Raw genomic sequence first — 13,036 nt, forward strand, 5'->3', positions numbered from 1 at the left:
TGCAGTCACCCATGGGATGAAAGCTGGGTCATCACTGACTGTTAGCACAGGTGACCCAGAAAACAAGCAGTAAACAAGGTACATTTGTAAATGTCCAGTACAGATGGAAGGACTTTTCCTCGAACTGCAGATATAATGGAGAGAAAATTAGATGAACTAGTGAAAATATTTGCTCAGCATTATGAAATTAGTATGCATTCTCGCAGTGTCATTGCAACACAGAGAAAGATGCACAGTATTTTTTATTTGTATTATTATTTCCATTTTATGATCATATTTAGTGTCATATTAACCAATTTAGTAATGCTACAAAGAGGCAGAGGCCCATTTATTCTCTTGTTAAAGGCTAAATGTGGCTTTCAGTGTGATCATTTAAAAGTCACAATGACATTTTGGCTGCAGTTTCACATATTTGATCACTTGGAGAGAAAAAAAAACCTGTCAAATCAGGCGAACCCACTTCCCTCCTCCTCCTCTCTTCCTCCTCCTCCTCCTCCAAATTGTCTGTCTTTGTAGTACCACTAGGCAACAGTGAGTGCATCACTGGAAACGTGGAAGTGCGCAGGAGCCGCGCAGAGAAATCGACGGGAAAGAAGGATCTAAGCAGCCAAAAGAGCATCTGGTGGATCTCTACCGCTGAACCATGAGCATCCAGTCGACATTTCTCTAAGAGAGGGGGGGAAAGGTGGCCGCAAAGAGCCTGGCAATCAGCGTCGATGCGCGCAGCCAAAAATGACGACAGTGGGACAGTGATTTTCTTCCTCCATCTCGTCATTTTTTACACTCATATGCTTGGATGCAATTCATCTCCTATGTATACAGACCACAAAGGGAGGACTGGAAACCGACTAATCTCAGACGCAAGTGCGCACAGAGACGTTTCATCCTGGGAACCGCTTCCAGCGACTAATTACGCAGAGATATTGGTGTTTTATGGGCCGTTAGAGGATTTTGAACTTTCGCATGAGAACTTACTCTGTGAGTACAGTTTTGAACAGGTCGATATAGCCCCAACCTTCACGGGCGATGAGTAATCCACGACGCAGTAACTGATAAACCTGTAAAACCTGGACTGCGACTGGCGCGTTTGGATACCTTATCCTGTGCGTCGTTTATTTTTTTTCTTTTTCATATGGCTTCTATCTTTATAAAGTACTCGTACATTATTGATATTTCATGGCTGTAGAGTGTAGCAACAGTAGTGTGTGGCGAAAGAGGACGGTGCAAGACTAACTGGGGCGAAGACAGCGCACTTTTATCGCCTTATTTCCAAAGAGGAGACATTGCGCACGGGCATTGACGACTGCAGCAACTACAACCCAGACTTTTTTTATACAATTGAATCCTTTGTTATTTCTTTCGCTGCTGTCATCGTAGTATGTCTGCACTTCGAAAGAAATTTGGGGACGATTATCAGGTAGTGACCACCTCATCTAGCGGGTCTGGATTCAATCAGCCTCCCCCAGAGAAAAAGAGGAAGAGGCAGCGATTCGTGGACAAGAACGGGCGATGTAACGTCCAGCATGGGAACCTGGGTGGTGAAACCAGCAGATACCTCTCAGACTTATTCACAACACTAGTAGATTTGAAATGGCGCTGGAATCTATTTATTTTCATCCTCACCTACACGGTGGCTTGGCTCTTCATGGCCTCTATGTGGTGGTTCATCGCGTACATCAGAGGAGACCTCAACAAAGCCCATAATGACAAGTATACTCCATGTGTGGCCAACGTCTATAACTTTCCCTCCGCCTTTCTCTTCTTCATAGAAACCGAGGCCACTATAGGATATGGTTACAGATACATCACAGACAAATGCCCCGAGGGGATCATTCTCTTTCTTTTCCAGTCGATCCTCGGATCGATCGTCGATGCCTTTCTGATCGGCTGCATGTTCATCAAAATGTCTCAGCCCAAAAAGAGGGCCGAGACTTTGATGTTCAGTGAACATGCGGCGATTTCTATGCGAGACGGGAAACTAACTCTCATGTTCAGGGTCGGCAACCTGCGTAACAGCCATATGGTCTCTGCACAGATCCGCTGCAAATTGCTGAAAGTAAGTGATGCTACTTTGAGTCGGGAGGCATCAAATATTTTACTTCTTTTGCCATTAATATCATGGTCCAGTCCATGTTTTTTTTTTTTTTTTTTTTTGAGAAAACTGAAGCTTAAAGGCCTACACTCTGACATTTAAGCCTACTCTTCACATAAAGCCATAAAAGCTTCAAAGATGATGCAAATAGATACAAATAGACAGTACAGTAAGTCACTAAGACCAGTAGCTAAAAAGCAAGCGATAGCACAGCGGGACTTTTATCTATTTCACAAATGACACATTTTGCATAAATGAAAAATTTATCCATCAAGTTAGCCAAGAGACCTTCACTTCCCTTCATCAGCCCTCGAGAAGAACATGTTGTTCATTAGAGCTGCAATGATCAATCAATTAGTTGTCAACTATTAGATTAATTTCCAACTAATTTGTTAATTAGAATTAGTAATTTTTTCAGATACAAAGTCAAAATTCACTTATTTCAGTTTATTAAATTCAGCAGAATATCTTTGGGCTGTGGTGATTTGAGAACATCATCTTGGGCTTTGGGAAACAACTAATCATAATTTTCCAACATTTTATAAACTGAATAACTAATCAATTCAGTTTGAGTTTGAGTTTGAGTATATTTTTTTTTAAATAAAAAAGTTAAAATTCTCTTATTCCAACTTCTTAAATGTAAACTATATTTCTTTGGGTTTTGGACAAAACAAGTCATTAAAGGGCATAATCTTGGGCTTTGGGAAACCATTTTCAGAAATTTTATATACCAAACAACTAAGCTTTTAATTAGTCTGAGTTATTTCTAAAGAAAAAAAAAGTTTATATTCTCTGATTTCAGCTTCTTATATGTGAATATTTTCTTGTTTCCTCTACTCCTCTATGACAGCAAACTGAATATATTCAGATTGTTGACAAAACAAGACATTTGTAGCCTTGGGCTTTACAGGGATCAACATTTTTCACTCTTTTGACATTTTATAGATCAAACAACTAATTGAATAATCAAGAAAATAATCATTATTTGCGACCCTATTGTTCATATGCTAATTTGAAACAGTTTTAAAGCGGCGGTGTGTTACAGCTTGGTGTGAATGTGCTGCTGTCCCTTCATTAGGTGAATATCATCTTTGGATGTCCCTGCTGTCCACCTCCTGGCTTCACAAAAGTCTAAAGCAAACCTATAAAAACATTTAAATGCTCTAAAATGCAGATATCCAACAATTATGTAATAAAAAAGACATACTATAGGAGATTAAATGTAAGGCTGCCATAAAGTTAAAGGTAAGTATAAACTCATATTTTACCAAAGACACACTGCAACCTTATCCATTGTAGCAAATTGATAAAACTGTTATTTAATCAAGATGATTAAATGTTATTTCTAGTTTCCATGTGTTGTCCCAGCAGATGACTGTAAGGCGGATGAATCCAACATTATGATCCAAATCAGTCTGATTCAGTTGTTTTAAGTCCCAGTGGTACATTAAATCACACGCTGAGATGGATATTCTTGCAGTATAGATGCTTCTTTAGATGTAATTTAAGAAAATTATAGCAATTTCTCCTGATAGACTGATGATTGGTTGCTCTGATTGCGTTTACGACATGAACAGCTCCCACAAAGGCTTGTGATGTGCTGTAGATAAGTCTGTCTTACCCCTTCCTTCCCCCACCAAACATCTCTGTCTCTGTCTCTTCCTGTACGCTTCCTTAGTCTCGTCAGACGCCCGAGGGCGAGTTTCTTCCGCTGGATCAGTTGGAGCTGGACGTGGGTTTCAGTACCGGGGCAGACCAGCTCTTTCTCGTCTCACCACTCACGATCTGCCATGTGATTGACACCAAAAGCCCCTTCTACGACCTCTCCCAGAGGTCCATGCAAACAGAGCAGTTTGAAATTGTGGTGATACTAGAAGGGATAGTAGAGACTACAGGTGAGTAACTGCAAAAACATGCATTTTTATAGGCCTGCTGTTGTTTTGCTGCATGTTGTGGCTGCAGGCGAAGTAGCTGGAGATGTTGTCTTTACAGTGGTTTTTGAGGTTGCTGTGATATCTATTTCTGGAATATGAATTGCATTGAGTGCTATAGGTGTTGATAGCTGGCATCCAGGTACACTCACTGCTGACCCCTTTATTGCATTTATTGATTTTTGTTTCTGTGTCAAACATACAGAGAAGCTTGTAATATTAGGAAACATCATAGATGATTAATTTTGTGTTGCAGGCATTAAGTTGAACCAGTTTTAATCGGTGCATTAAAACACCTTCTGGATTTCGGAGGAGTAGAGCCAAGTTTTAAGCCGAACACTTTCAAACTCTAGCAGGGTCACTTTTGGGCGACATACATTTTCTTTCTCTCATCTGAAATAAATTCTATCCCTCCGACTTTGTGCCTGTGCAGCACTTACCTCATGGCTGCTATTCTCAGAGGGGATAATAATTTGCTTTCTAAGGTCCCGTTGGAATTAGGGAATTCCATTTCCACGAGATGAGTAATGCCCCAAGTAAAATTCTCCACTGTGGTCATTTTGAATTCAGCCGTTTATTTGACACAGCTGATATAGTGTGGGGAGAGCTCCTTGGGTGTTTCAGAGTGAGCAGAGGAGCGGTTGTAAAAAGGGTCGGTTCAGAGAAAAACAGCATATGGAGATGTGACAGGGAGGCTGACACTGCAGACAGCAGTTAGCAAAGATACTCACTTCCTATTGATCATTTAGTGCAATTTTATTAAAGTCTGTTTGCAACTGAGAGGGATTCGACATGTAGTTCTTAAGTTCATGACATGAAGCATTTATGTCATGTTGATGAGACTTGACATGTTCTGAAGCATAGTGTGCATAGATGTTAATATATTACAGTATTAGTATAGCCTGGGTACAGTGGTAGATATGTCCCTCAAAATTTGGTCGGAACACCTTTGTTTCTTCTCTCTGAGTACATTATTTATGCATTCTATTAATAACCAATAAACCCGTAATGTCAAAATGATGTTTTTATGGGAGGAATTGTGATATTGCTGCTGTGCATTGGTCGCTTTAGTTTTAAGGTATGAAAATATTCAGTGTGGCGATACAACTGAATTATCATTGACAAATTTATTAATAGTATTACAGAGACTGTCACAGAGGTATGTGTCATCGTATCATTTATATCAGTCACAGTCTTAGTTTGAATTCATGTTTCGGGTTTGTTGTGCTCACGTCTTTGACGTAACAGACATTTCTGCACGTACGAACAGCTGTGGTCATGTGAAGTCGGTGGGAAAGGCTGATGTAGAAACAATCTATGGTTAAAAATTTATGTACAGTGAAAGTCTAAATCCTCAGACGCTTTCATTTCTGGCCAATGTAACTCTGTTTCCATGGCAACCTCTCCTTGAGTATTCAGGATTGCAGCACTGCACCTAAACTTAGGTTTTTTATTCCTATGGTATAGGAATCATAACACAATTTCAGCAATAAAACAGGCAAACATGCGATGCTGAACGTTAGATGAAATTGCTTTTGTTGACAACGTCGCCTGCTATTGAGCAGGATCTCTTCTGAAATGTGAAAAGCACACGGAGGCGTTACTGTACCATGAAGTGCTTGCCAGAACAGGTGTTACAGCAGGGAAAGAATAAAATGAAATATTTATGAGGCTTGGTGTTTACTAGTGGAGAAGCTGCCCAGCTCCCCAAGATCTGTGTTGTTGTTTTTTTTGAGGTTATGTGTGGAAAAACTGTCATCTGGAACACAAGTTAAAATACTCTCCGCTGCAGATTAAAGGGATAGTGTGGAATTTTTGAGGTGGGGTTGTATGAAGTACCTAGTCATTGTTAGTGTATTACATACCATAAATGTCAGTCGGCACACCCCCAGTTAGGAGAAGCAGGCAGGAGTCTTACGTGGGAGCTAAGCAATGTACTGCTGTGGATGGGGGTCAGCAACAAAATGTATTTTAGCCACTTAAAAAAAGTCCCACCTAAAAATATCTAAAAGTTTAAGTGTAGGCTATGGAGGGCCTCAGGGATGACATTTTTCTGTAGGCCAGCCCAGAGGCTAGCATCACCCTGGTTTCCTAGTCAAAAAGCCTATGGGATTTTTCCTTTGAGGCAGCGGTAGACCAGTGGCTCCTGTGTTCAGACATATTAAATCACAGTTTATTTTAATGGAGTGGAAATCACTGTCTGAAATTGAGGTTAAGCAGTGAAATTACTCTGGATATAACATAAACTTAAACAGATTTTTTTTAGGTGGGACTTTTTTAGATGGCTAAAATACATTTTGTTGCTGGTCCTTCTCCGCAGCAGTACATTGCTTTGCTTCCAGACTGCTTCTCCAAACTGGGGATGTGGCAACTAACATCTACTGTTTGTAATACAGACTATTGGTAAGTACCATATACAACCCCACTTCAAAACATCTGAACTATCCCTTTGAAGCTACACAATGACTGGCTCTTTGTCCTTTATACTACATAATAACAGACACTCTTTTTGACATAGTAACCTTTTGTTTCCAGAGATCACAGCAAAATGTTTTGACTGACCTAAGTTCTCTTTAATGTTCAAGAAAAGTAAAAATGGAAGAAGTAGGAGCTAAGAATTGCTCCATTTTGCTGTAACCTCTGACGACCTCTACATTGTATAAAAAGGCATGAGCTATTTCTTATTCCTTTTGAATAGGAGCCCAAGGGGTTTTTGATCACCACCTCAGTATGATGCACCATCCAAATGAGACATGTAGGATGTCTGGTAGCAGCAGATTCTCTTTTGGAGTAATGCCAGTTGTGGCTTTGTGGTATCGAGTTTGGTTTTTTTACGCGGCTGAGGGAAGATGCCGCTGAGGTTGAACTGGCTTTACATCATGTTGCAATTAATGCACTGTACACGCAGTCTGACTGCTTGCCCTGCAAAACAGGATAGCTGTACAGAGAAAAAAATGCACAAACAAGATGCCTGTAGTAACACGTTTTGGTTGAGTTAACAGCACTAACAGGGATAATGTCTGACACAATAACAATCAATACGAGCATCACAAACCGCATCACTCACCAACAAGTATCTTTATAGAGTTGCTACAGTAACAATGGCTACAGAGAAAATATGCATGTCAGGCTCTGCATGTGAGCGCGTCATCCCACTGTCACTTTGTTGATGTGAATTTCTGCACAATAACACCAAGCTGAGTTACTCCTGCATTATTTTTGTGTTGCAGCCAGGGCAGGTCTTTGGATAACAAAAGACGAATGTAACACTGCAAGAGTGAATAACAATTTATGACTACAGCTCAGCTGGGATTGAATTGAATTTTGTGTGCGATTCATAATAAATACACTTTATACAAGACATTAAAATTTTGAATGAGATTTTATAGTTGAACATTAGTGTATTAATGCTCACAGAGTCCGCAGTGCAGTAACATCTGCTCACTTGTCATATGATGGAGTCTGCTGATCACAGTTTCTGTTTTATTACCTCCATATTGTATCCTCAAGAAGCTGATATCTATGCACAATACATACGGCGTATTTGTAACAGCAACTTTTTGTAAGAAATGCAATGCTGCCCAAGCTATGCTTTTTATGTACATACTGAAGAAATTGCAAGTTACAAAATGTTTTAAACTTAAAAGCAACATTTTAATTGACACTGTTTTTCATTTGTTTACTCCACAATAACTCCTCCTGTAATACAATATCCTTTTTAAAGAAAGCATCATGTAACTTTTAATTGTTATATTTCAAAACTCAAAGCACTTGACTTTGGTTTAATATTGAAAAGTCAAAAGTAACTTGAAATACAAGACATGACATCTTTACTTTAATAATGTGTGACTCAAAAATAATCCCCTCCTGCCATTAGGCACTGTCTTTGTAGAACTAAAAATAACCCAGCCTGTTTTCACTCCCAACTCGTCAAATACCTCTGCTTTGTCAGTGATCTCAGCATCAGGAACAGATGTAAAGAGGCATGCACTGGGATGCGGGAGTTGTTGACGCAACGGCCTATCAACCAACTTGTCAAGCTTCTTCAGTGGACATTGGCATTAGACACTGATGACCAAAGGCACCTTTTCAAAATGAAAGGCACTAGCTCATGGCAACTAGCGTAGTATAAAAGATGAGTCGTGGACAGGTCAAACAAACTCTGGACTTTTACCTGGGAGGCTGCTGTTCATTCCCTGTGTGAAACTAATAGTCAGTGGAGGTTCATGTGCTAGTTTGTATTATGCTGTGGTAGGAACACATGTCACATGACGGTACATGACACTGATAGCAACTGTAGTTATTTTAAGTCAAGCCATGACTAAACCTAGCCACACGATTTTGTTGGCTAAACTTAAGGACATAAACCTAAAAACGAGGTGTTTTACGTGTGTCGTAAGTTTATTTTGAAAAAGACTGTCTGCACATAATGAGCAGAAACTGCACATGTCCAGTAAAAACAGAAGTGTATTTTGAGAAGACACAATTCATGTAACAAGTGGATATTGACATGCCACCCCTGAATGTCCGAAATTGACGCAAGAGGGTACGTAGTCCGTTGTCCACTGACAAAGCAGCAGCATTTGACGAGTTGGATCAAGAACACTGATGCTTACTACCCTGAAAAAACAAAGAAGTAAACTTGAAACTTAATTGGCAAAACAAATTAGTAGTACACTCTGTAAATGTAATTTTTAGAGTTGATTTGTGGTTAGCCAAGAAGCTCCCTCTAAAGGGTGTTGAGGTGGTTTCAACATTCTCATTGGTCCATAGAGTTTTGTGACATGATAGGATTTCCAGCATAGCTCCACCTGTGTAGTGGTCTAATCAGACAGGGACTGAAAACACCTGTGGGTGTACAGGGCCTTTGATTATCTGTGTAGCTGTGTAACAAGCGGTCATGTGTCTGAAATCAATTCATTCACTCTCTGCTCACTACCTAAGGAGTTCTATGTTAGAGGACCTTATAGTGAGCTCACCGGCAAAATGTTTTTCTCTGCGCCAGATCAACGTTCATAATAAATACTAAGATGCATTTTTGTGATAAATACATGACATTGTAATGAGAATATTTACCTAAATTAATTTATACTAAGTAGTTCGCTATCTTCTCTCATCCCTCAGGGATTTTTCTTAATTTTATACTAAAAGTGATCAGTACACTGATTTTCACGATAAATTATGGGATACTTTAAGTCCATTATATACAAAATGGCAGATAATATATATAGTTGAACATATAATGAGAAGTGAGTGATTTTGGACTCAGCCCACATGCTTTTTTTACAGACCAAATTCCATTGTATTTAGATAAAAGGTGGGCAAATGGTGGGAGTTTGTGTGTTCTTGTATTGAAATGCTGCATACATCTTAACGGCTGGACAAGTGTGTGTTTGTCTCACTCCTTTAGACAGAACTAAACAAGCTGCAGTAACTTTGCTCAGCTTTGTGAAGCCCAAAAGCCAATTGAGCTGTTTCCTCCCCTTGGCGAGAAAGGGCTTGAATCTGTGTATTGCTGCTTGTGGCTATATTTTTCATTTTATTTTTCATTTTGAAATAGTGAAGCTAACCAACAGAGGCTGGTAGCGAGTGAGGCGACAAAATCCAAAATGTAAACTTTGTATGCAAATATAGTTTATCTTAATTGATTTTAATGATACTGAATTGACAAGAATACCATCAACATATGACACCTTTTATCCTGTCTGTGTATAGTTATGTGTTTTTGCAGACAGACAAGAAATAGTTAACATGCCTTTTTCTTTTCGGGAGTTTGGCATAATATTTTCCACAAGCAGCAGGATGAGAAAAAAATTCAAAAGGAATCTAGTCATAGTCTTGCATGATCTCAAGTCTTTGCACAGTCTTGTAGTGTGTGACTAAAAGCGAACAATGTCTTTAGATGTGACAGGATGTCAGACTTTGGTCTTTTCAAAGTTTTCCGGTGTATGGTTCTAAAATCACAGCTAACCACAGCTGTATGTGGCTTATAGCTTAAAACTATAGACACCGTCTGTGAAAAAGGTATCTACCTAAAATGTAAAATTGATCTTGCACATGTGAAAAAACAAACAGTTTGAGATACAATGTCATATTAATAGCATTGTGGGGTCACTTTCATTGAACCACCACAGAGCTCGAAGATGACCCGACTTTGAATCAGCTGATTCAGAACTATTACATGCAGTCTTAAAATACGTCACAAGTTTAGATAAGTGTCCCATTAACACCAGTAATGCTGCTCAACACTGCAAAGGCTTAAATACCAAGCCAGAGGCAATCTGTTCATTAGTGGAGCTGATTCTGGAGAACCCAAAATAAACTGTAGCTGCCAGTAACAGACGTTTAGGTTCCTCCATCCATGAAACTAATCAGTGTATTGCAACTAAATTCATTTTATGATTTTTAGTGTTGTATTTGTGCATGATGCAGTTACCCCACGACAGTCCTATCTGACTGGTGCAGCTCCTATATGCTGAAGATCTAATATTTACATAATTCAAGAGCAGGCAGTTTTCAGATTAGAGAAATAATAACTGACAAAGATAAACAAGCTGATTTATTTCATGGGGACCTCATTTTCATTACAAAACAGAAAGAGGTCTGTCAGCACATCAGTCAATCCCTGAAATTCTGTATAGTATTTGGGGTTTAACGTGATGGCAGATCTTCACAAAATGTGCAAAGTGTTTTTAAATTTGCTCATCAGCTACGAAAAGCAATAATTCATGAGCATAAACTGAATCATCAGCATGAACCATTTTTTATATTCAGAGTGATACGACTATCATGCAAATGTGTGCTGTGTGATCATTACATTTGCCGCTGAAATGCATGAAATTCAGAATATAAGTCACATTTAGACATGTTTTTTTTTGTTTATTTTTTTTAAAGTTGACAACATTCTTTAGGAAGTTTACTTCATGATAAACTCCACTGTCTTGGTGCTCATTTAAATGTTTGTATTTGTTTACTTTCAGTTATACTTTTTTAAGTTAGACTTTATTTCAATCTTTTGGTGGCACAGCACATTTATACTGCAGGCAAACACTCTCTGCTTACCCAACTAACTAATAACCACCATGTTTGTAAATGGTTTTCTACTGAGCGTGTGATGTACATGAAACACAGCGTCACACTTCATCTCTTGATTTGGTTATGAAGTAGATGATGGCAAAAAGATCAAAAGCTTTCTCTCTTCTCTTCGATAAAGTCGTGTGTTGATTTCAATTGTTTTCAGAGATTTCTTCCAGCCCCCTCTTTTTCATACTGCTACAAGGCTTTCCTGTGATTCACTGTGGTGGGATAAAAAATAGAAAATCCCGGCTATCAGCTCATTTTAAAATGAGTGTGGGTGGCAGGGGTTTAGTTGCATATAGACTGGATCAACTGGTAATGTATATTCATGTGTGCATAAATGCGGTAGGCTACGTGACCGGAGAGAACAGCTCTATAGCTCTTTTTACTAACATTGTTTATTTTGGAAAAAGATGCATGTTACATGTATAAACTGTATTTATGTGAATGCATTTTCCGTGTAAAATGGCATACCATCCCTGAAAATTGGATGGAGCAGGGTACTTAGCATGTTATGTTTTGACATATAGGTCCACGGACAAAGTGATAATTGTTGAGGTGGGATAGGAATGTGTTGGTAATTAATATACAGATAACAATTTGGAAGTCACATACTTCTTCAAAGAGAGTCTTGAGAGTCAGCTTAGGTAAATACAAATGTAATTACATGGCCTAACAATAATTGTATTTAATAATAATTATTGTAACTTAAGTTAGGGTATTGTTGTGCAAATAATACATATATTTAGAAGTGAAATGAAGGGTAATAGTTGAACTGATGCAGAGCCTTTCTCATTGTAAAGCCAGCCAGCATAATAAATTGGAAGCATCTATTGCCGCTGATTAGCAGGGCAGCCAATGTCATGGCCAGATTTGTGTTTTATCATCAGCAGCAGTGAATGAAAACAAAAAGTGGAGAGCTTTCTCTTGCCAGATGCCTAATAGTTTCAATCTTATGAGTAGAAGACAGTAGCTCCAGAGGTGTGGGCGCACGTGACGTCATCCACACTAGAGCTTAGGTAAATACCGGCGCAAGTGAACCTTGGATACAAGCCAAGACTATGCTGGCCTCTGGAGAAACTGACCATAATTCATTCTGAGTCATTACATCCAGAGCGTGTCCTTTCGTCGAGGTGTCGTGCTCCCTGCGGGTCAAAGGGTTAAAGTGAGTTCAGTGGGGAAGTTAATGCTGCAAATCAGGTGAGAGAGGGAGTTTCCAATTAAATCTAATGTGCTCAGGGTGAGAACTCAGGAGAGAAGTGGCTGTCCCTGCTTAGCTCCACTTGTGTAGCGATAAGCCACGTGTTGGATACCTTACAGCTCTTTAGTTAAGATGTATTCCATGGTTTTAGGTTATTTGACTTTATTTATATTCCAAATACCTGCCTTGAATATTTCAACACCACAAATATGAGTAATATTTGCAGCGTCACAAATAAGGTGTAGTGACACATTAAGTCTGGACCTGAATGCAATGATACAGTTTCCCGGTGATCTTCCTGGTAAAATACAGGATGTCTAAAGTGCAGGACTTTCACTTATAATAAAGTATTTTTTACAATATAAGTACAGTATGAAAAGTAAAAGCAGCATCGGTAGATTTAACTGACTTGGGAGGCTTGCTGATGTAATACTTTTTCCAGGCTGCCGTACATACTTAAGTACATTAGCAAGGAATAGAAGCAAAATCATGAAGGTCAATATAATCTAATGCTTTCTATTTTACTAGTCCAGCAAAGTTAGTCCTGCCTCTCTAAATTACATTTATATGTAACTAATTTAAAACAGCAAACATGTTCTAGAAATACTAAGCAAATTACATATACATCATGAGAAATGTTGCTAATTAACATACCTGGCAAGTAACAAAAATGTCGATACTAGACGCATCAGCAAAATGTTCACTGACAAGGTGTTTCATTTGTTTTCTGCCAGA

The 13,036-nt window shown here is 38.9% G+C and overlaps 1 protein-coding gene across 1 annotated transcript in view; it reads left to right on the forward strand.

The window, feature by feature from the left end:
* The first annotated feature begins 549 nt into the window (after nt 1–549).
* Nucleotides 550–13,036, forward strand: part of kcnj3a (potassium inwardly rectifying channel subfamily J member 3a) — a 28,245-nt gene continuing 15,758 nt past the window's right edge. Inside the window, exons 1-2 of the mRNA XM_042495109.1 lie at nt 550–2,056; nt 3,771–3,987. Of these exons, the coding sequence (XP_042351043.1) occupies nt 1,379–2,056; nt 3,771–3,987 (895 nt within the window). The 5' untranslated portion in view covers nt 550–1,378. The remainder of the gene's footprint in view (nt 2,057–3,770; nt 3,988–13,036) is intronic.

This window comes from Plectropomus leopardus, chromosome 10 (assembly GCF_008729295.1).
Source record: "Plectropomus leopardus isolate mb chromosome 10, YSFRI_Pleo_2.0, whole genome shotgun sequence".
Classification (NCBI taxonomy): domain Eukaryota; kingdom Metazoa; phylum Chordata; class Actinopteri; order Perciformes; family Serranidae; genus Plectropomus; species Plectropomus leopardus.